This window comes from Myotis yumanensis, unplaced genomic scaffold (assembly GCF_028538775.1).
Source record: "Myotis yumanensis isolate MYYU_CA2020_CCGP unplaced genomic scaffold, mMyoYum1.0.hap1 SCAF_18, whole genome shotgun sequence".
Lineage (NCBI taxonomy): Eukaryota > Metazoa > Chordata > Mammalia > Chiroptera > Vespertilionidae > Myotis > Myotis yumanensis.
In genome coordinates this window covers 1842616-1866276 of record NW_027223769.1, presented here as the reverse complement: position 1 = coordinate 1866276, position 23661 = coordinate 1842616, and the positions used below count along the sequence as shown (strand labels likewise).

The 23661-nt window shown below is 48.1% G+C and overlaps 1 protein-coding gene across 1 annotated transcript in view; it reads right to left on the bottom strand.

Annotated features, from left to right (window-relative positions):
- The window catches only part of LOC138997075 (cell adhesion molecule CEACAM5-like), a 67897-nt gene extending 59711 nt beyond the window's left edge, over positions 1-8186 (bottom strand). Inside the window, exons 1-4 of the mRNA XM_070398494.1 lie at positions 8059-8186; positions 5548-5907; positions 1711-1989; positions 1004-1258 (exon numbers count right to left, since the gene is read on the bottom strand). Coding sequence (XP_070254595.1) covers positions 1004-1258; positions 1711-1989; positions 5548-5907; positions 8059-8122 — 958 coding nt within the window. The 5' untranslated portion in view covers positions 8123-8186. The remainder of the gene's footprint in view (positions 1-1003; positions 1259-1710; positions 1990-5547; positions 5908-8058) is intronic.
- Positions 8187-23661: the final 15475 nt, after the last annotated feature.

The following is a 23661-nucleotide window of genomic DNA, read 5'->3' as shown; positions in this document are numbered from 1 at the left end:
AAAAATTTATTAGAGAATATAGCCCAGCCAGTATTCATGACCTTAGGACCTGGAGAAGTTTCAATCTAAAGGATTTCTCAGTGTGAATAGGACTTTCACTTCTTGGCCTGTGGATTGAATATCAGGGAGAAGGAAGTCCCAAGAGAGAAGTAGTCAGTTTTAACATCGGGCTGGTACTCTTAGCGTCTTCAGTAAACTACACACCATGTGTTACTGCTCCTAATGTCCCATGAATCTACCTACTTGTCAAGTAAACACCACCATTCACTGCTCTCCGTAGGAATGTCACATAGGCTCATGTCACACAGTGTTGTTCAGCTGGTGACTTCAGAGCCAGGACACAGCTCAGAGGAGTCTCCCCTGTTACTCACTTTCTCCCCATTTCCATGCAACCTGGTCTGATGGCGCCATAGTGTCCATGAGTGACATGATTATGAGAGTCAGAGGACAGGCCACCCATGCACCTTCACCATGGACCCCTGTCCCACCACAGGCGGCACAGAGCAGCCATTCACCAGGTGAGCCTGAAGCAGAGCAGAGCAGGGGTCTGTTCTGCTCACCCCTCCTCAGAGGTGGTTTCCTCCTTTAGTTTGGGGAAAAAGTGATGAGCTTGTTCAAAGCCTTGTATGTTCCTTGTAGCACATGGAGCAGGTAACAGACAAGAGATGACAGAAGGAATGTGTTAGAGACAAAAGAAGCAACTTGACCTTGAGGACCCTTGTTTTTCCCTCTGGGAAGCCCCATCCCTCCACCACTTGACTCTTTCTGGGCCCTAGAGAGCCCTCTCCTCACTTTCCTAGGCTGGACCCCAGCTCTGCCATGAGAGATCAGAAGAGCAAGGGAGGAGAGTGTACAGAGATGTAGTGGGAGGGCTCAGGGGAAGACTGTGATTTGCTTGTGTCCATGGCCACAGGATGGGAGACAACACCCGCCAGGCTCTTTTGTGAAAACCAGACAGACCTGCACCCCACTGCCTGGTGCTAATAATCCAGGAGGCACTTACCATAGACTGTGATAGTCTTGATTATGGTCTTATGGACACCAGAGACAGAGTTATAGGCGAGGCAGGTATAGGATCCACTGTCATGTGCAGTGATGTTGGGGATAAAGAGCTCCTGTGTGGGTTTCTGGGAACTCCCATTGATAAGCCAAGAATACTGTGCAGGTGGGTTAGAGGCTGCCTGGCAGGAGAGGTTGAGGTTTGTCCCACGTAGGTAATGGGAGTCTGAGGGGGAAATGGTGGGGGCGTCCGGGCCATCTGGAGCAAAGAGAACACAGACACACATGATGTAATCAGAGGGAAGGGGAAGGTCCTGGTCTGTGTAAGGGCCACACTCTCCCTCTGAAATGCATCACAGCCTTGTTTTAAAATGTCCCACACATCGCTTCTTGGTCTTTTGGCTGAGATCAAGTGTAAAATGTCCAACCCATAGCCCCCTGTGTTCACTGAGCCTGAGTCTGAGACATTAGCCTGTTTGTCCCATGAAAACTTGTTAACCTTGAGCCTTTCCAAACAGGAGTATCCCGTCCCCTCCTAGTGGCTCAAGGCCGAGCCTTGCCAGTTGTGCCTGGGACAGGAACTCATGTCCCCCCTGGGTATTCAAAGTGGGGGTCTGTGTATGTGGACCTGAGAAGGTCGGATGTGGCCTGGCTTCTGGCAGTGTGGATTTGGGTGGCAGCCTGGCCCAGGCAGGGACAGAAGTTACTCACAGACAACATTCAGGGTGAATGGGTCACTGCGGCCTGCGCTCACGGGGTTCCAGGTTTCACACTCATAGGGTCCTGTATCTTTCCTTGTGACAGAGAGTAAAGTGAGAGTCCTGTTGTCCTTGGACAGCTGCAGCCTGGCATTGACTGGGAGACTCTGATTGCTGATCAACCACAGGTAGGTGGTGTCCTGAGTCTGAGGTTCACACGTTAACACAACAGGGTCCTTGTGTTCCACAGGGATGGAGTTGTTGCTTGTGATGTTGGGTTTGGGTAACTCCGCTGTGCAGATAACAGAGAGAACATTGCCCATTGAGTCCTCCAAAGGCTTCTTCAATCAGAATTGGTGCCTCTCAGTCAACTTGAGTTCTTAAAGAAATAAGGCAGGTCTGCATCACAAGACAAACAAATGCATGAGGATCTGAGCGCTCAGAGATTGTAAGGCCGCCTGCTCTATGTCTGGGAGAAAAAGCATAGGCTTTTTCAGGTGTCAGATGACTATCAGGGTTTGGTCACAGAGAGACGCAGGACTGGGAGTCAGAGACCACCTGGCACCTGTCCTGGCTCCTCACTGACCAGCTGACTGTCTGGCTGATGTTGGCGTCTCACCTGGATGTGCAGGAGTTGAGTCCCTTCCAGCTACACAGACCTACATTGCGGGGTTGAGATGTATTTCCACTGAAGCCTCACATTCCTGGGTTAACCTAGAGATGAGTAATGATGGGCCACCCATGATCCTTAAACCCACAGAGGACTGGGTAGTGAGGTCCTGAACTGGTTGCCTGAGCAGAAAAAATACACAGGAGACCAGAAGCAAGTCTGGCAGTGAGTTTAGTACCCAGGCTGCAGGGCCACGTGGTGTGGCCCACTGCCCAGGAGTTCACAGGTGACTGACATGAGACAGTGACCCCATAAAGGGCAGAGCAGAGTCCAGGAAGGATTTACAAAAGAGGGAGGGACAGAGGGAGCTGGATTGCGGTGGCAGCAGAGCCATGCTCTCTGCCCTTGGTCTGTAATGTCCTTTCTGCCACTGCAGAGGGCAGGGATCCTTCCTCAACACGCATGCAATAGCAGCTACAGAAGGGGGGCTTGTGGAGGTGGGGGAGCATGAACTTGCTGAAAATACGGCCCTCATGGTCCATTTGTGTTTGGCAGTAATGAGATAGATTTTGAGTTAAACTGTGAAAAAGTATGTGAAAATCACTCATGCCCCAAAGTTCTAATGCCAGATTTTGGAGGAATTTCTGTCTAGAGAGCATGAAGGTCATAGACCAAGTTTTGACGTCCAATCAGGTCACATTGTGACCAAAGGGAGATGCCACAGTGGGTTTGGAATCAGGGACTCCCTGGGATAGAGAGAAGGTGAGTCCTGCAAAGAGAACTGAAGTGATCAGGGGGATGGGGAGGAGGAGGTGGGTCCAGGTGTCTCTGCTGTATACAGGGAGGGATGACACCAAATTGGAAGAAAAGACGTACCATGTTAGTAAAGTTGGAGAGAAAGTCCCTCCCTGTTTCTATGGATGGTCAGGCAGATGGGGAGGAGCCCCCACACGGGCATGTGGTATGTGCTCTTCCTTTTCCTTCTAACTCAGGAAACAACTGGAGTTTAGTCAAATCATTCAAATGGGCAGCATCTGAGAGAAAGGAGAGTGGCTGGTGTATCTCACAGTCTGAGAGGATCCCACTCTTGGTCAAGGTGTCATCATGAGGACACACGTGTGTGAAACAGGCGGTGAACCAGTCAGATGGTGCAGGGTCACCAGGCCCACCTTGGGATGGTCTCAGGAACCAGTGAGAAGAATGGGAGCCTCACACCAGGACGAGGATGTGAGTCACCAGTCAGGGGTGAAGTGAGCCCGTGAGCTTTTGGGGACTGAGATCTGTCCTTCTGCTTTTGACTTCCTGGTTGAGTCATGTAGAGAGTAGGTCAATGATTTACATGCCCCTGTCATGTGCCTGTTCCTATTGTTGGCTTCAGAGGGGAAGGACCCCTGAAACGGAGCCCAGCAGAAGCTCTTTCTCCTTGTGACCTTGGAAACTAGCTCAGGATGGAGCCAAGGCTGCTGCTCCTACTGATATCTGTGTCCTCTCCTATTGCCCAGGAGGGTGGGTCTGGACACAGGTTTTAGCAGGACAATCTGCACAGTAGGGGAAGCAGAGCAGAGCAGGGCAGTGTGTCTGGAGTGAAGGAGGAGGCAGATAAAGGACTATGGAAGGAGCAAATAGAGGCAGTGGGGGTTATGTGTGACTTCAAAGACCCCAGGGACCAAGAGAGCACAGCTGCCCCAGGGCAGGAGCAGTGCAGCCTGGAAAACCTTCCCACAGTGGAACAGCCCCACAGTCACCAAGGGACAGGTGGTCAGAGGCATGGACATAGTTCTCAGCACCTGTAGGGACAGGGAACAGGTGTGGCTAAAAACCTTTTAGGACTCTGCATCCAAGTTCCAGTTTCTCTACCGATTATGCATCATTCATTCATTCATTCATTCTGTCATCATTTACCATCATTTCTTCTGTCCTTCATGAGAGAGCAAGTGAGTGCTGGTCCCTGAACTCGTAGCAGGTGTAGGGTGGAGAGTGAGAAGGCAAAGTTCTTTCCTTCATATCTATTGGGAGTGGCACCAACACATAAGGAAACAAATAAGTGGTTTCAAGTCCAGTGCAGGAAGGGGTGGATCGGTAACCTGAGGGGAAGGCCTGGGCATTCCCAGCAGTGACTTTGAATGTTATTGTAGGTAATTTGATTCTAGAGTAAAATTAATTCTCCATTTGCTTAATCACCAGACCAGAAAATATACCTTGAGCTGGGGACTGCTAAGCACAAGCACTGAACCAATGGCTGGTCTCAGGGTCCACAGACACCTAAGACCCTCGTGGTGCAGGAGAGGATCGGGCTGTGGCTGTACAAGGACCTTGCTGTGTCTGTGGCAGCCTGATTCAGTGGCTGTATCACACTGTGCCTCCGTTTCCCCTGAATAAAAACAGAACAAATGGTAAATGGACTATGGATTACCATGTTGTCTGTGAATTGACCTTAAAACATCCCTGAATACTTCACCTCAAGCTCAGAATAGAGGAGCCACTGACTTAAATGGCCACTACCATTATTTGCCTCCATGAGAGAGAATTCCTGGGCTGACCCCTGGTGGACAAGGAGCTGTCAGGAGCATCTTCTCTCCTCTGTTCCTTCCTGGAGACCTGACCTCCCTCTGGAGTCTCCTAAGTCGCTCAGAAGAGTCAGCTAATGATACGGGGTATTTTGTCTACCTGTGCACTCCTGACACAGCCTTAGGTGAAGGACTAGGCTCTGTCCCAGCCCTGATGTGGCTCTTGGGGCTGATCCCTGGCTGGTGAGCAGGAGTAGAGCCACTGCTCCCACCCAGCCCTTCCAGGAGGTCAAACCCAACCTGACACAGGCTCCCCAGGTTCCCTGGAGTCAGGATCCCTGGGACAGGGGTCCGGGAGGGGTTCCCAGGCTGAGCTTCTCTGTGAGGATTCCAGGGTCCCCTCAGGCCAGGGTGTGACCAAGCTCTGCAGGGTTGTCTCAGTGTCATGGTCATGGGGAGGGCCCAGGGACTGGACTGAGACTCTGCTGAGTCTCCTTCTGCTGAGTCACTCCCATCAGACCTCTCTGTGGAGAATGTCTGCAGGGCTGGGATTCATGAAGGGACTCTGATCTTAGGAAGTTTGTCTCCACTGTGTGTTTCCTGCACTAAATGCCCAAACCCAACCTGGGAGATGATGCAGAGGGGGATCGAGGCAGAGTCCAGGGCTGTCAATTCCTGTGTGTGAAGTAGAGTTCACCCACCCGAACCCAGAAGTCAGAGAGCAATCACTCACGGTATACATGGAGCTGTCCAGTTACTAGGTTGCTCTGTAAATCTTTTTCTGTGCTTAGTAGGGTGTAGTATCCTGTGTCCTTCAGGGTGACTTTCTGGAACAGCAGGGATCCATTGTGGTATATTGTCTCTCTACCACTGCTTGCAGGCCCGAGGGTAGTTGTTTGAGTGTCTATTAGATATGAAACAATTTGATGGCTGTTGTCCGCTATTTCCCCTTTGTACCAGGTATAGCGTGCAGGATTCCCAGACAGGTTGTGGACACGGAGAAGCACATCCTTCCCTTCGGCAGCATTGGGTGGCACTGATTCAATAGTGAGCTGGGCAGTGGTGGGCAGGCTCCAGAAGGTTAAGAGTGAGGCTAGGAGGGAAGAGAGAAATTTATCAAGATTTGGAGCTATGTATTGGGAAGGAGAGATGAGGCTTTCGGTCTTCAGCTTGTCTCTTTATCTTTCAGCCTTGGTCAGTGTGTGTGTGTATATGTGTGTGTGTGTGTGTGTGTGTGTGTGTGTGTGTGTGTGTTCTGTGGTCAAGTTCAGCAGCATGGCCACCAATACTTCAGCACCTCTTACCTTATTTCCTCTGTTTTTTCTTTTTCCCCCCTTAATTATTGTAAAGAATTTTTGTGAATTTATTTGAGCCAAGCTGTCAACATATGCTTGGAAGCAGAACCTCAATGAATTGAGATGATGTTCTGGAGAATGGCGGGTTACATCTCTATACATTGCTATCAAAGGATGGGACGTAGGTGGATTACATGAAATCCATTGATGATAGACTAGAGAGGCGGGAGAAAGCAAAGCGGGGAAATCTCTGGCATTGGATAAGAAGAAAAATGATGGACACATACTTAGGTTGGTGCAGGAATGATGGAGGAATTTGCGGTATCTGTCTGGGGCCCAGCACATTTTGTTGTGTCCCAAAGGGTCCAGAAAAAGGGAAGTTACAAGTTACCCAGACATTTCAAGGGTATGTTATTATAGTTGCAAAAAGATATATAGGCTCAGTTAAGGTAAAGTTGACCTTGTCAGTGAAGATACCAGCCTAGGATGTAACTGCCCACCATAACTGCTTTTTGTTAAAGTTTAATTTCAGACCATCCTTTAGGTTACTTTAGGTCTCTGAGATTGCAGGATATCCATGCAGGCCTCCCCTGAGTTTGTCAGGTTAGCATGTGGCCCCTTTCGTCCACACATCCCCCTTTTGATCATAAATCAATCCAAAGGATGCATTGATGATCAACCTTTTGGTTGGACAATGGAGTCCCATGGTGCTAGGAAGGCTCATTCTAGGATGTCTCAGTGTCAGCATGTCTTGCTGAACAGGGTGGACCACTGGGGATGGGGCAAGACCATAAACTTAGATGGCATTTAAGATCAAATTATTAGTATTCAAAAGGGCAAGTAAATGGGAGGCAGTCAGATCCTATATGTCCTTGTTAAAAAGTATTCTGAATCATTTTTCATTTTGAGCCACCATTATCCGAGTCTTTTTGCTGTTTGTCAAGTTTTGATTTTCTGCATCTAATATAACATTTACATACCAGGAACAAAAGTAACAATAATAAACCAGTAACATTGATTAGGAAGAGAAAAATGTCTAATACTAGACAAGGAAAAGTCTGAGGGGAACAAGCATCCCAGCCAACCTAAAACTCTTTACACGTATTATCATACTTTTTTTTAAAGCAAATTATATGCTTTCCTCCTTCATCCCCTGTCGTTTGTACCTTATGAAATGTTTGGCCAGATGAATTAAGACTCTCTACTATTTCATTATCTAGAAGCTCTAATTTTTCTTCTGGCCAGTTAGTTTCCTTAGTATTTCCTCTGTTTTGAATACTGTTACCCAGCTGTCTGCCCTCAGACCCCTGCTGACACTCAGAAGTGTCCTTGGGAGACCCCTTCCCTGACCACCTCCTCTACAGACCTCTGTCTTCACTTTCTGGCCTGTCCCTGCTCTGTTCCCTGCATGGCATTGTGGGGACCTGACATCACATCTAGGTCTTCCATTGTCTGTCTCCTCGTCATAGAACATGAGCTTCATGAGGGCAGGGGCTTGTCTGATCTTGTTGCACCCCAGTGCCTGCAACAGACTGCAAGTACCAGTGGGTGAATGAGTGAGTGTTGTAGGGTTCTGCCTTTCCTGGGATGTAACTTCCAATTTCTGAGCTTGGTGGTGAGGACAATGTTTAGTGCCCCTGGTTACATTTCCTATCTCCTCACATAAATTCTTATTATCAAAAGTTTTCAGCATTCAGCTCTCAGTGATGAGTAAGTTGGGAAATGAGCAGCCATTGAGGTTTTCCTGCCCCTCACCACTTCCACATCATTTTCCTGTTGCCCGGTCCCCTCCCCCATCATACTCTTCTCCCAGTCTTCTCCCCTCAAGTCCAAACAGAAGCCTGCCGCCCTCCCCCTTGTTTTCTCTGAGAGCCCTGTGCTCCCCAGGAGTCCCCAGCTAGCCTGTGCCTCTCCTGCTGTCCATCCACCATGTAGTTGTCCCTTCTCACCAGCCAGCAGGAGCCCCTGCCAGGAGACAAGTCCTCTGTGGGCAGGGGCTGAGGGGGACTCCATGGTGTCTGCTGCTCTGTCCCTCCCTCTTTGGGAAGAGCTTGGATTCCAGAAATGCTCACAAGCACTGAAGTCCTGATGGGTGGGATGTGCTGTTCCTCCTCCCTGTGCACTGAGCCTCCTCCTGGGCCAAGATCACTTCCCTGGTCACATGGGCCAGGGGCGGGGTCTGTACCCAGGTTCCTTCCTACCCTCTCATTATTCCTGCCTCCCTTTTTCTTTCCTCTACATTTGCATTCCCTGTAATTGCTGAGGCTTCTGCCTTCTTCCACAGTGACTCCTTTCCCTGTACACACACACACACACACACACACACACACACACACACACCTTGCTTGTGTAGTAGGCAGTTAGGCCTGAGCAGAGAAGGACAATAGGCCTGTAGGGAAGGTCACCAGAATGGAAAGCCCCAGGTACCTAGAAATGTGCAAAACTAGACTGGGACCTTGCCCCTGCGTAACCTTTCCTCCCTGAGCATATCCTGGTTTTGCAGTTTAGACCTTTTGATCTTTTATATCACTGGTCATGTGGTTCAGGCCCTCCCCTGACCTTTCCTCCCCTGGCATGTTGTTAACCATGTGGATTAGATGCCCTTAGTGGGGAAGAAACCAGAGGATCTAAGAATAGCCTTTCATCATTAAGCCTCCAGGACAATGAGGTTCTGACTGGCATCAAATACATCTAGGCTTCAGTTGTGTTTCAGCTGCAGGCCCAGAAAAGCAGGAAAATCAGATGAGTTAGGACATACCTGACATCAGGATCTATTGCATTGACTAATGACCTTCGACGCTAAAGGACACACCTGGAAAGCCAATGAATATTTTATTGGGCTCCTCCCCTGAGACCTCCAGATAACTACCCTCAAGAAGAAGAACCCAGTGGGGCTCTTTCTCTCTGGAACATATCATGGCTGTCCCCACTCCTCTCCTCAAGGCTCTTATATTTGTTCTTTGTCCTAAGCTCCATGGGTCCTTCTTTTGCTTCAGTGACTAGTTCCTGAGCCCATTTCTGCTACATCTCACTTCTACTTCTGTGACTTTCTAAATAAACTCTCTCTTATAATTTGAGTTCTTGACTCTGAATTCTTCTCTTAGCTGAACTCAAGAACCCAGGTTGCTGAACTGAGATCCCATCTAACTCTGTAGGTTAACACCTGGTGCCATGCCACCACTCACAATTAGACAAGCAGAAGCTTGGGGTGTATGTATCCAGGGCGTCTCCCACACCTCGGTGTGGAGTGCACAGTAGCCTTCTCACGACCTTCTCTCATCCCCATTTGTCTCTTATCTTCAGAGCAGAAGCCTAGGACGACATTTGAAATTCTGGTCACAGGGATGCCACCCCGTTGTGTATGGTATCATCAATGGAACATTCTAAAGATTTCAATGCCCAGGGGCCATGTTTGAAATGCTGTTTTGGCAGCTGCCCAGCTAAGGTGGATGCCCATCCAGAATAAGACCCCATGATGTGGGGATGGAGTCTCCCTTCCCCATCTCCTGTGCATAGGGAGGGTCTCTAGGTCCTGCTAAAAATGCAGATTCTGACCCATGTGGACGAAAGGGGCCACATGTTAACCTGACAAGCTCAGGGAAGGCCTGCATGGCGGACTTGCAAACTCAGAGTCCTAAAGTAATCACAAAATATGATCTGAAATTATACTTTAAGTAAAAGCAATTATGGTAGGAAGTTACATCCTAGTTTGGTATCTTCACTTGCAAGGTCTACCATTACCTTAACTGGGCCTATCTGTCTTTTTGCATCTATGATGACATATCCTTGAAATGTCAGGGTAACTTGTAACTTCCCTTTTTCCGGACATCTTGGGGCACAACCTAATGTGCCTGGGCACCAGGACAGATACCACAAATCCCTTCATTGTTATTGTTATCATGTTAGTTGTTGACTATTAACTATTAACTACCCTGCACCATCTAAGTATGTGTCTATCATTTTACTTTTTATCCAGCCCCCAAGGTTTCCCCACTTTACTTTCTCCCACCTCTCTAATCTTTCACCAATGGATTTCATGTAACCCACCTAGGTCCCCTCCTGTGATTGCAATGTATAAAAATAAATGAAAAGAACCGCTATTCTCTGTAGCACTATCCCAATTTGTTGACATACTGCTTCCCAGCAATTGTCGACATTTTGGCTTAAATAAACTCACACAAATTCTTTACAGGGTTGAATGTTTTTACGTTAACATTACTTGCCATATTCATGGAAGGATTCTTAAAAAGCTCACCGAGGACCTTCCAGCAGACCCGGACTTGGTTGTAGGATCCAGCAAAGGCCCATTGAGCCAGCTGGTTCTCAGTGCATTGGGTGAACATGGGTGAGTTGTCTCTTGGATCCAGGACCTTCCTTTTCTATTGGTAGAGGTTTGGACTTTATTTGAGCTGTGTCTTAAAATCGTTGAGGTGGAATTAAAGTTAAGGGTTGACAGAACCCAGGTTAAGGGTTGGCAGAACTCAGGCTAAGGTGGGACTGGAGAGAAAAAATGGGTGGCTCGCTTTTTGATTTTGACTTTTTAATTGGAATTGCTTTCTGAGAGTCTGAGCAAAAAACCTTGGCTGTATAAATGAGCTGAACTCATCAGCTCATAAGATATAGGGGCACATCCTCCCTGCAGTCCAATTCTTGGTTATTCTTAGGTGACTAAGAATCTTTGTGGAGGTGTCAGAAGTGCAGGAGCCCCACAGGGAAGGCTCAACTCAACTGTAATTAACTAACTGGCTCATCTAGGGGGCCACCCTAAGGCTTGGTCTTCCTGGGCCTGAACCCTTTCTTTTGTTTTAGACAGCCGGGTGAGGAACTGAAGCCATACTTGACCCACTACATAACATATCTAGGAAATTTGCTCAGACTACAGATATCCAAAAATAAAAAAATAAAAAATAACATGGCAAATTGTGCCTCCAAGGCCAGAAGCTCCCAAACCCCAGCCCTCATTTAACACTCCTGATAGGAAGCTTTACTTGCAAATGCTTTTCAGAAATGGGAAGATTTAACTAGAAAATATCAACTTAGAAATGGCCAAAATGCAGTTGTTTTGGGGTACCTACATTAATATTTTGCATGCAGAAATTAGAAAAAATGCCAGTTTTGAAATGAAACTGAATGACTATATGGGAAGCATATCTTGATTTGGAAATTAGAAGCTTCAAAGGAGAAGAATAGAAAAAATAATTTTTCCAAAAAAAAAAAAGGATGGAATTTATTAAGAAATTTTAGAGACTGTCTCCGAACTATTCTGAAGTTAATAAATGCCTACACCCCATCCCCCCCCCACCTTCCTTTCTGACCTTTTTTCTAGACTTGCCCTTTCCTCTCCCTTTTACATTCCCCTTCTGTCTCCTCTATTACCACTGACTTGAAGGAAAATGAGAATAGGAATTCTAACAGCTCACGACCCTTTGGAAAAAGGGCCAATGCACAAATATTTCCTGTGGAGCCACCCACTTTGTGCTCTGTCAAAGGGAGGGTGAAGTGGACTGGAGATGTGAGAGTAGAACCCAGGACTGGGGGTTTGGGGGGATAGAGCTCAGAAGGCAGACACCCCAAGTTTCCCAGGCTGAGTCATTCTCTCAAGCAGTGGAGGACATCTTTCCCACATAGACATTTGTCTTGCATAGGGGGAAGACAGTCGACACACCATATTGGAAAACACCTTGCCCTGAGGCCACTTAAGACTTGCAAATCAAAAACAACAATGAGGTGCCATCTCACATCTGTCAGAATGGCTATCATCAACAAATCAACAAGAGCTGGCGAGGATGTAGAGAAAAAGGAATCCTCATACACTGCTGGTGGGAATGCAAACTGGTGTAGCCACTGTGGAGAACAGTATGGAGTTTCCTCAAAAAATTAAAAATGGAACTTCCATTTGACCCAATAATCCCACTTCTAGGAATATATCCCAAGAAATGAGAAACACCATTCAGAAAGGATATATGCACCCCTATGTTCATAGCAGCACATTTACAATAACTAAGATTTGGAAACAACCTAAGTGCCCATCAGCAGATGAGTGGATTAGAAAACTGTGGTACAGCTACACAATGGAATATTACCCAGCTGTAAAAAAGAAGGAACTCCTACCATTTGCAACAGCATGGATGGATGTAGAGAGCATCACTGTAAGCAAAATAAGTCAGTCAGAGAAAGATAAGTATCACATGATCTCACTCATTTATGGAATATAATGAATAACATAAACTGATGAACAAAAATAGAGCCAGAATGGGAAAAATATTTTAGAATATAATATAAGTAATTCTGTTATTTGCAGATTTTTAATATTTCCTACAACTTTTGTGATATGATGCTATGTTAGTACAGTTTTGGTAATATTATTATACTTAAAATCCTTTTTTTCTTTAAATATTATTTATTGTATGCAATGTTATTATATTTAAAATATTTTTTCTTGAATAATTAATGTTGATTGGATGTAACATTATTATATTTAAAATTGTTTTTCTTGAGATATAAAATAAAATAAAAAATAAAAATCTCTGGAAGATAGCCACCTAAAGAAATAACTTTTAACTTATTTCAACTATTCTTTTCTAAACTAGTAAATTTTAATTAAGGTTATTGAATTTCTAGATATTATGAAATAACATGAAATACTGAAACATTGATTGCTAAATAAGCCTTTAAATTTGCCTGCTTTTGTCTTTATTGCCTAAAGTCCGACTGACAGCTTAGGCCCTCTCCCCACTGGAAGTAGGCCTAAGCCAGCAGTAGGATAACCTTAGTGCTGCTGCAGAGGCGGGAGAGGCTCCTGCTGCGCTCGTCAGCAGGTGACTCTGGGGGTGAGAAGGGGTCCTCTGAGTGATGACTGGTGATGGGATCCACCTTCTCTTTATGGGTGTTACCAGCCTGGTTTTTGCTTCCAGGGACAGAGTCCCAGGACCAGCAGTCTCAGTAGGACCTTCAGTGAAGGGGGCAAGGGGTGTCCTGCATGTCAGATGGGGGGACTATGGTAGGAAGTCCTGTGGCTGTGAGCTCCCTGGTTCGTGAGGGCCATGATTTTGTTTTAAAAAAGAATATTCACTTATTTATAATTATTGCTAAGTAACCTTCTCTTTTAAACAGGAACATAAAAACACAGTAGGGCTTTGCACAAGTGGAATTTCGAAAGAGTTGGTTTGTATACGTGTCAAAATAAGTTAGAATGGAATTCATCCAGGAGTTTCCAAGTCCCCTGAGAGGCCTCACACCTCTTTTTCAAAGTTTGGGGACGAGGGGTGAAGATAGGAGCCTTTGCAAGACCACCCTCCCCCACCCCCGCCTCAAATCATGAGTTGTGCTGTCCCTTTCCTTAGCATCGCTCAGGTCCAAGGCACAGGGTAGTTGGGTTCAAGGATCAAACTCCCAGAGGGTCAGCTGATGGTGGGGCTGCAGGCAGGAAGGAGAGCCCCACCCTGGGGTCCTGAACCTTCTCCTTTGGGTTTCCAAGACCAAGGCCACTGCACTGGCAGGAGCAGGAGGAGGAGGAGGAGAAGGAGGAGGAGGAGGAGGAGGAGGAGGAGGAGGAAGAGGAGGAGGAGGAGGAGGAGGAGGAGGAGGAGGAGGAGGAGGAGGAAGAGGAGGAGGAGGAGGAGGAGGAGGAGGAGGAGGAGGAGGAGGAAGAGGAGGAGGAGGAGGAGGAGGAGGAGGAGGAGGAGGAGGAGGAAGAGGAGGAGGAAAAGGCACAGGGTTCTTTTTGGTACCAGGGGAGAAAGACCTGTTGGAAGAGGTAGTTGGCAGGGATGATGCTCTGGGCAGGAGAAAATGTCTTCCACAGTGACAAGGTCACTTCCACCTGAGGGTCATTGTGACGGGCACCTGGGCGCTGGGGGGCCTGGGGTCTGGAGAACACATTTGGGGTGAGACTCCATGGGCCCCAGCCCTCTCATCTGTTACTTAGTGTGAGCTGTAGCAGAGAAGGAGGGGCCCCTGACTGCTTGATCCCAGGCCACCATGTCCAACCCTCAGTCCTGATCACAGCCACGCTGAGGCTGGGCTTGGCCCTTCACTAAGGTACAGCCTTGGAGGGGCTGCATTGCAAAGCGGTCCCCTACCTCCAGCTGTCCCCTGACCTGGTCCCTGGGCTGAAGTTGTTGGCTTCACCTCCTTCTGTGCCTTTGGGGACTGCTCTGCCCACCCCTCCCCATGGAGTGCTCAGGAGGCCGGTGGGAGGGAGTCTGGGCCCCTGGGTCCTGAATGTGCTATTTCCCTGTCCGGGGCCTGTGGCCTCCAGTTCCAGGGGCAGGAGCCGGCTGGGGACAGGTGAGGAGGGCAGCTGCCCAGGGACCTCTGGCCTCTGGTGGGTGATGCAGAGAGAGTCACTGGCGAGGGGCTGGGAGGGGGTGGAAGGCCTGCCCCACTGCCTCCTCCTGCTTCCCACCTGCCTCATGAGCCTCCCTGCCAGAAGCTGGGCCCCCAGGACCAGAGCACAACCCCCGGAGTTTCCTGGGCCAGGCGGCTCTAGGTTGGGGGGCACACAAAGCACACAAGAAAGCTTCCCTTGGGAAAAAGAAAAACTCAGAAAAGGTTATGGGAAACACAGAATTGAAAAGGAAAAATCTACACTAATAAAAGAGAAACATGCAAATTGGTGTCACTCCACTACACCCACCAGCCAATCAGAGCAATTATGCAAATTAACCCAACAAAGATGGTGGTTAATTTGTATATGCAGGCTTGGAGGGAAGACTGAAGGCTCTGGCTGGAGTGAAGACTGAAGACTGAAGAGGCTTGGTTCTCCACTGCGGCCAGATCAAAGGCCTGTGTCCCGGGTGCCAGAGGAAAACTGGTGCTGGCAGCTAGGGGAAGGAAGGCCTATTGGACGAATCTTCATGCAATGGGCTTCTAATATAAAGTAAATTACCTTCCAAATACTCCCATTTGTTAATTGTATATATATATATATATATATATATATATATATATATATATATATTCCACTATGGTCCTCATTTTTTTTTTTTTAAATATTGGTCTTCCTGGGAGTCTGCAGACTCTTGGCTGTTCCCATCTTCAAAATGAATACTTGTTGCACCTTAAGGAAGACAAATGCTCCAGTCCTGCCCCTGACAGTTCCCATGGGTCCCCAGTGACCTCTTCAAGGTGCCCTGCCCCCTGTTCAAGGGGTCTCCCGCCTGTCCTAGTTAGTGTGGCCTGACCAAGGTGTGTCTCATCTCAGCTCATGGTGGGGACACTGAGCTGGGACACACCATGTGCGGTGCCCCAGCTAAGACAGAATTGGGTGACATCTGCCAAAACCCACCTTAGGGCGGTAAGACTGGGCTCCTGGGGGTTGGTTGGGGAAGGCGTCTGCCGGCCAGGTTGGGGCGCACGCACAAATGGCTCCAGGGCAGCTCAGGAGGCACCGGGAGGTAGAAGGCAGAGGCCCTGCCTGCTCTGGGCCTGGGCTGTTCCCAGCCAGGACTCGTGGGTGAGAGTGGGCAGTGCTGAGCAGCTGGGGCTCCAACATCTCTAGAGGCAGGCAGGGGAGAAACAAGGCCTGGCCGAAGTGATGCCTTCTTCAGTGTCATGGCCCCTGAGGGGCCATCAGTTGGCCCTGCCCACACTGGCTGCCCCAGCACTGCTAGGCCTGCAGACACCTGAGAACCTGTGCCCTTGTGACCTGCCCCTTTCCCCACCCTCCCACAGCAGCAGGCCCGGGAGACGCAGATCTGGGTCCCTGTTACTCTTCCTTCCCCAAAAGGCCTGGGACCTTGGCCTGGATTACAGCTGAGGTCAGTGGTACAGTCCATTTGGTCTATAAGTCCCTAGTGGTGCAAAGGACTCAGAGTTGGGGGAGGGCTCCACACAGTGGGGCAGTAGCTCATTTCTCACCTGCAGGAGTGCAGCCCACAGCCCATGGGTCTTACCCCGATGCCCAGACCCTCCTCACCCTGTTCTGGGCGGCCCAGCTTTGCTATAGCACGTGGCAGTAGGCCATCTCCTTCATGGCCTGCTCAGTGAGGACGCTGGCAACAGTGCTGCCATCCATGCCCGCGTATGCATAGTCATTCTCCTCCAAGTCCTCCATCTCCTGATGGCTATCAAGCTCTGAGGGTTCGATGCCCAACAGCTCCATCATAGAGTCTTAGCTGTCTAGGCCCATGTCCATTATGGTGTACTTGACCATCATGGCTGGCTCAGGTTGCCCTTGAGGTTAAACTTGCTGGAGCAGTAGGGACACTGGAAGGGCTTGCTGCCTGCGTGCAGGTGCATGGGGCCCATGAGGGCCATGATTTTAGGGAAACCTTCCCTCTCTGCGTCTGTTGGCTGAGCCTGTCCATGTGCTCCCTGACCCTTGGGACAGCCTCGGTCCTCTGCCTGGAGGACTTGCCTGTGGTCCCCTGCCTTCCCCATGGTGGTACAAGGCAGGGAGTGGGGAGCTACACAGGGTCCCTGTGAGAGGAGGTGCTCCTAGATCCCTAGAAAGAGCCTGTGGGACAAAGCAGACACCTGGGAGGGACCGAGAAGGGTCGGTGATATGGAAATCAGGCTCCTTTCCCATCTCCTTCACCAAAGCCAGGTTCCTATGTTAATTTCCTGTGTTTTTGGTGTGTTCCAATTTCACCCCCTGGAGGGCATAAGGTGACCTGTGGCTGCATCAGGGATGCTGACCAGGCTCCAGAGGGTGGGAGCTGACCCTGAGCCCTGGGCAGGGGTGCGCTCTGATCTCCAGGCTGAGTGGCCAGTCACTGGGGGTCCCAGGCTGCCCAACTTCACCCAGGACAGGGTGAACACTGGGAGAGGGTGGTGGTTGTCCAGAGGACTCCGGATCCAGTGTTAGGAGAACTACCCACCCAGGAGGAGTTCACTGTCCCTGAGGTTTCAAGGAGGGGCCTGGTGAGGGCTCCTGTGGGGCTTCCAGGAGAGGGTGCTGGCCTGGGGCTCTGATGCCCAGCATTCCCTGTGTGTCCCCATCACAGCACTGGGCACTGCATCCAAGTCCCCTGTGTCCCTGACTGTCATCTGCTCTAGGCCTCCCCACGGGCCTAGGACCTGGAGCAGCTCCACGTGGACACTCAGCCAGGGGACCCTGAGGGTCCCTCTCTTAGGGGAGAGGAAGCCCCCTGAGACCCTCAGCCCCTCTGAGGTGGAAGCACCCCAGATCTTGGGTTCTCCTGATCCATCCTGCATGGGAAGTTCCCCAGGACATCATGGGCTGGTGAGATGTTTTCATAGACACAGCCAGGTGACCCCACAGATCAGGGCCTTGGGGCACAGGGATTTGCCCCCTGATTTCTTTTGAGGTGAAGGTGCTCCTTCCTCCTGTGGTAGTAACTCCACCTGGGTCCAGAGTACAAAATTTTTGCCAGGTCAGGTGTCACTGAGAAGAGGAAGGACAGAGGCTGTTACCAAGACCCACCCTGGGGAGATGAGCTGTCACTCACCAGGTAGAGTTTGGGAGCGCTGTGATTTTGGAGGAATGAATGGAGGTCTGATCCCTCACTGTTAGGAGACCCCTGCCCTCCCTTTTTGGGACAAACAGGGAAACTTGCTGGCCTCCTCCCATGCAGGCCCTGGTCTCCAAGGGAACATGCTCTGACCACAGATGTCACAGGTGGTAGGATAAGAGGGCAGGTGCCAGGCTTTAATTGTGTGGTTTCCATCATTTACTTAATGGTGTCTGTGAAGCAATGTGAGGGTGCAGACAGGCAGAGCTGGGTATCGATCTGGCTTCTGTCTCATCCTCACTGACATTGTCACTGGAATGAGGCTTCTGTTCAGAGACCCTGGCTGGGCACAAGGACTGGACCTTCCCATCTGTCATCAGGGGTTATCGTAGTTGCCAGCGCCCCTGCTCTGCCTCCCGCTCTCACTGCAGGTTCCCTCCTCCTCAGACTCCTGATTCCCGCCTTGCTCAGCACAGCCTCTGTGGCACAAGGTCCAGGCACTCAAAGTGCCAAGTGACCAAATCACAGGCCTCAGCAACCCTCTGGACGTCGGAGGCAGGTGCTGTGATCAGGGTTGCCTCATGGGAAAGATCTCCACTTCTGAGTAACCACCACCTGTGAGGACTGGCAGGTCCTATCATGGTGAGTGGCATGAAGCCTCAAATGCACCAGGGAGCACCCAGGAGTTGCCCTGAGAACTGAGAGCCCTGTGGGTGCTTCCATGCAGTGATTAGGTTTCCAGAGCTTCCCGCTGTCTGTGAATTGGCCTGAAAGCCCTGATTGAACCATAAAGAGGGGCTGGACTCTTCCAGCCTCAGGCCAGACCCACAAATCAGCGCCGGTGGATGCAGGTACATCAGGGCTCAGGGACAGCATGCAGGGCACACACCTTCTTGAGGGCCAGGGGAGCTTAGCAGTTAGCTCATCCTTCTGCTGGTGGGAGGTGCTGGGATCTGGGTGAGTGCCCAGAAGCCTCTTATAGTTTTGCCTTACAGATTTAAAGGGATAAAGGGTAAAAATTCCTACTGACAAACAAAATAGGTGCAAAGGCATGGATACACGGACCAGATCTCAGAGGGGAGGGAGGGGCGGCAACAGGAAGAGATTAACCAAAAAACATATGCATAGCCCATGGACACAGGCAATAATGGGATGAAGGCCTGTGGAGCGGTGGGGGCCGGTAGAAGGAGAGAAAGGGTGAAGTGGGGGACATCTGTATTCCTGCAACAATGAAAATTGTTTTAAAAAACATAGCTAGCCTCTTGATAGAAGGGACTCTTACATCATTGTAAAATGAAAACGTGCACTGGAATATTCTTTAGAGGAAAGCCAGTAACCATTTTCAATTTATCAGTAACTGTGATGCAGGCTTAATTCTTCTAGTTCATCACCGATAACACTTTTTGTAGTTTAGCTCTTAGGAAGTGGGGAAAGCCACCTATGATTCATGTTTTAGTTCAAGAATGTGGATTTCATGTGGACTCTCCTGTGATTTTAAGCGTTCATATAGGTCAGCTTCTGTGAACACTAATGCCATTTCCCTCTGTCCATTTGTTACGCATCCCTGTACAGAGAGAGTCACATTTTCCCTGGGAAGCATCTGACCACCATTAAAAAGAAAGTGTCCAGATGCTTCAGGTTGATGATGATGGTGCTGAAGGTGGAGGTCTGTTCAGGGAGGGGCAAGGCAACAGTTTTTGAGAACTTTTCCCTCAAAATTACCTACAGAAGTCACCTGTCACATGTTGGGATGGAGGAAGGACAGAAATAGAGGTCGGTAATTTAGGTATCACACCCAAGAGTGGACAGCAGATTCTGCCCAGAGTGTGAGAGGTGGAGGGATGAATGGTGAGGACACTACAAAGACTCCCACCAAACCCCTTAATGAGGAAACATTACAGGTCTTGTAGTTCAGAGATGGGCCCAGGGATTGGGACAGGGGTTGTTAGCCCACAGGTTCTGGGAATAAGACCTGACACTGTCCATTTTGGAGGCATAAATGCATTTTTAAGTTATGAAGTCACAGTGTATGATTCTGAAAATATAGACAAATTCCTATGATATAGTTTTCTTCTTAATAAGATGTTTCTTCCTAATGATAGAAATGACTGCATTTACTGCTAAGATGCTTGAGATAGTAAGAACATCAGAGTAGGCTGTTTAATGGCATGGCATATAGATTTATTATGATCTATTTTCTCTTCCCAGTGTCTACAGATTTTCCTCACCCGACTTTGCAGTAGAATCCACTGGTGTCATTCTGATTTGTGGGCTCACCTTTTCACAACCCAGTCTTCCAGCCGGTGAGCTAAGGCAGCCATCAGTCATCACCTCTAACTATGCCTCCTTCTGAACCTGAATGTGCCCTCTGTCCAAGGTCAGCCCCAATCTCTCAATTCTGCTGCCCCTTTCTCTCCTCTTCTACCAGGAACAAGCCACTAGAGGGCACCCACACTCCTCCTTGAGCTTCTAGGAACCTTTTTCATCACCTGAGACAAATAAATGCAAGTGTTTTTCCTGCAACAGCCCCCACCCTTCAAATACTCTTTAGATTTGTCCAGGGAGTAGCTCCTGCTTCAGACATCAGGGTCCCCAGGGGATCCCCTCACATTGGGGTGTGGCAGTATGGATTGGTAACCTGGAACCATTCCAAGGGCCTAAGTCAGGGGTGGGCAACCTTTTTGTGAGTGCGTGCCAAAACCAGCAAAATCTCTGACTCAAAATTCTTCTGCGTGTCAACCCTAATTTTTTGAGAACATGTTATTCCTACTTGATATCTCTTAAGGTGTACGTATGTGAAGAACCTTGAAGAAATAATAAAATTCATTTGAGCGACAAAAACACAGTATATGATGATGAAAAATACATTTATTTTTTAGTGTATACATGCACACTGATAGTCCGACAGAAAACTTTATAACTCCGTTTGATATTATCAGTGAGATTTTGCTGCTGCATCACTGATGACAGATTTTACATCAGGTTTATATTTCGTGACCTTCAGAGCTATGCAGGAGCTACCACTTTCATCAGTCAGGTTACTCCTATTATGAGACTTAACAAAATTCATCACTGAGAACAAAGATTCACAAGGGTGTGTGGATGAAAACATGGAGAGTAACGCTGTTGCAAAGTTTTTTAAACAGAAAAGATGTTCTGGAATGGCATTCCAAGTCCTCAATAGTTCATTTTCGACACTTCTCTCTGGTACTCCTGTCTCTAATCGCTTTTTTTCAATGTTTTCCAAGTCAACTCTAAGGTCAATAAATTTCTGCTTCCAAATTGAGCTATTCTGAAATTCAATCAATTGTATTTCAAAGTTAGCCATGTATATCCATGAAAACATTTGTAAGTTTAGTTCCTCCAGTTTCATGCTGTCTGGAAACCACATGAATTTTGCTGTCTCTTCCAGTTCTCTGAATTTCGCAAATCTTGAGAAGAACTGCTCAGTAGTTGACTCAATGATGTTTAAAAACAGCTTTTGAAGGCTTTGACAATCTGTTCTGTCATCTTTTGGGAGGTCTTTGATGTGCCTCTTGAGTTTTGGGAAATATCTAAATCTCTCACCATCCACATCCCTCTTAAAGACTTCCAGTTTCTTTTCTAAAGCCTTTATGTAACCAAACATAACATCAAATGTCTTGTCAGTTCCTTGTAATTTAACATTTAAGTCATTCACATGTTCACAAAAATTGTAAATGAAAGATTCTAAGAGAGGGTTTCGCATGCCAGCAAAAGTTACTGTCGTGCCATGTTGGGCACGTGTGCCAGTGGTTGCCCAACCCTGGCCTAAGTCATTGTAGAGGGAGATGGTTCAGGGCATTGGGTAATATAGGCTAGACACCCAGGGCCCAGATATCCTGCATGAGGGGTGGTCACAGGGGTCAATGGTTGTGAGCCTGTGGCTCTGAAGGCCCTGCCACTTAGCATCTGTGCACATGGGCCTTGGCTGCGCTGGTGTGAAATATTTCATACTGGGTCTTCCTCAGTGGGCGGTGGGTCCTCCTGGGTATTTCAAGAACGTTCCTATTGAAGAATGAGAAGAGATGTGTTATTGGCCTGAGAGAGTCACATTTTCCCCTAGAGCTGGAAAGCATCTGACCACCATTAAAAAGAAAGAGTCCAAATGCTGTTGGTTGATGAAGATGGCAGTCAAGTTGGAGGTCTGCTCACCATGGGCGAGGGAGGTTCTCTCAGCACCTGAGGAAGCAGTTGGTGTTGGGCTTCACCATCAACTTCAGATCAGGACGCAGGAGGTGTGAGGGTGAGGACCTCCCTGCCCCCCTGCACCCTCAGGACACCATGCTGGGCTGTCTGTGGGGAACTCAGCCTCCCCTGCCCCTCCCTGCAGTCCAGGAAAGGGACCCAGAACCCCTTCATATAGAGTGGACCATGAAGGTGCACAGATGAGGGAGAGCAGGTGGACGCGAGGAGAGAGAGCCATATTCCTGGAAATGGGAGCTGTGTAATGAGGGCCAGCAGGAAGCACACAGCCTGCTTAGTGGCTGCAGCTGAGTCAGTACGCCAGCGCATTTCCTCTACAGAATGCAGCCTTTTCCTTGCAAACATTCCATTACTTCCTCTTCAGTGCTCCCAGCTCAGGCCTCAGTCCTTCCCCCACTCAGTCCTGCATCAACTCTTTGTCCCCCTCACCCTCGGGCAAACATGTTGCCCAACTGCCCAGTCCCCCCAGGGCTGCTGAATGGTCATTGCTGTCCCTGAGCCCACCAGTGTGGGGGCCCAATCCTTTCTTCCTGGTCAGCTGTGGGACCAGGCTCTCAGGTTCCATGTCTTGATTACCATCGCCCGCCAGGAGGTGGCAGCAGCTAAACAAAGGAGAGATGCAGGTACAATTGTTATCACCCTGTGTGTCTGCAAGTGGACATGTGGGGCAGGAACACAGGGAATGACAGAACTTCCTGCTAATTTAGATGCTGGTAGTGGCTGCTGTGGGAATTTAACAGAAAGTTCATGGTTATTTTCTCGGAGATAGATAAGAAGGTAGTTGTAACTCAATATTTGGGTCCTCTCTCTCTGTTTCTTGATGAGTATGGCTAATGGTTTATCAATTTTGTTTATCCTTTCAAAGAACCAACTCTGCGTTTCATTGATATTTTGTATTGTGTTTTAGTCTCTTTTGTAGTTATTTCTGCTCTGCTGTTTATTATATTCTTCCTTCTACTTACTCTGGTCTTTTCTTGTTGTTCTCTTTCTAGTCCTTGAAGTTGTAGGGTTCATTTATTGGTGATTTCTCTTGTTTTATTGAGGTATGCCTGTAGTAATATGAACTTCCCTCTCAGGACTGCTATTGCTGTGTCCCAGAGATTTTGGGTGTTGTGTGTTCATTTTTCATTTGTTTCCAGGAAGTTTTTGATTTCTTTCTTGATCTCATTGGTAACCCATTTATGGTTTAATAACATGCTATTTAGCTTCCAGGTGTTTAAATGTTTTTGGGTGTTTTTATGGTAGTTGATTTCTAATTTCATTCCACTGTGATCTTAGAAGATGCTTGATATGATTTCAATCTTCTTAAACTTTTCGAGACTTGTTTAGTGTCCTAACATGTGGTCTATCTTTGTGAATGTTCCACGTGCACTTGAGAAGAATGTATATTCTGCTTCGTTGGGGTAAAATGTTCTATAAATGTCTGTTAAATCCATCTGATCCTGTGTGTCCTTTAAAGTCTGTGTTTCCTTGTTATATTTTTGTCTGGGAGATCTGTCCAGTGAAGTCAGAGGGGTATTAAAGTCCCCTACTATGACTGTATTGTTGTCAATCTCTCCATTAAAGTCCTCTGGAAGATTTGTTATATATTGAGGTGCACCTATATTGGGTGCATATATGTTTACCAGGGTTATATACTGTAGTTGGATTGATCTTTTTAGTATTATGTAGTGACCCTTATTGTCTCTTGAGTTGGCCTTCATTTTGAAGTCTATTTTGTCAGATATGAATATTGTTCCTCCAGCTCTGTTTTCTTTTCCATTTGCATGGAAAATTTTTTTCCATCCCTTCACTTTCATCCTGTGTATGTCTTTTGTTTTGAGGTGAGTCTCTTGTAGACAGCATATAGTTTGGTCATATTTTTGTATCCATTCAGCTACCTTATGCCTTTTGATTGGAGTATTTAATCCA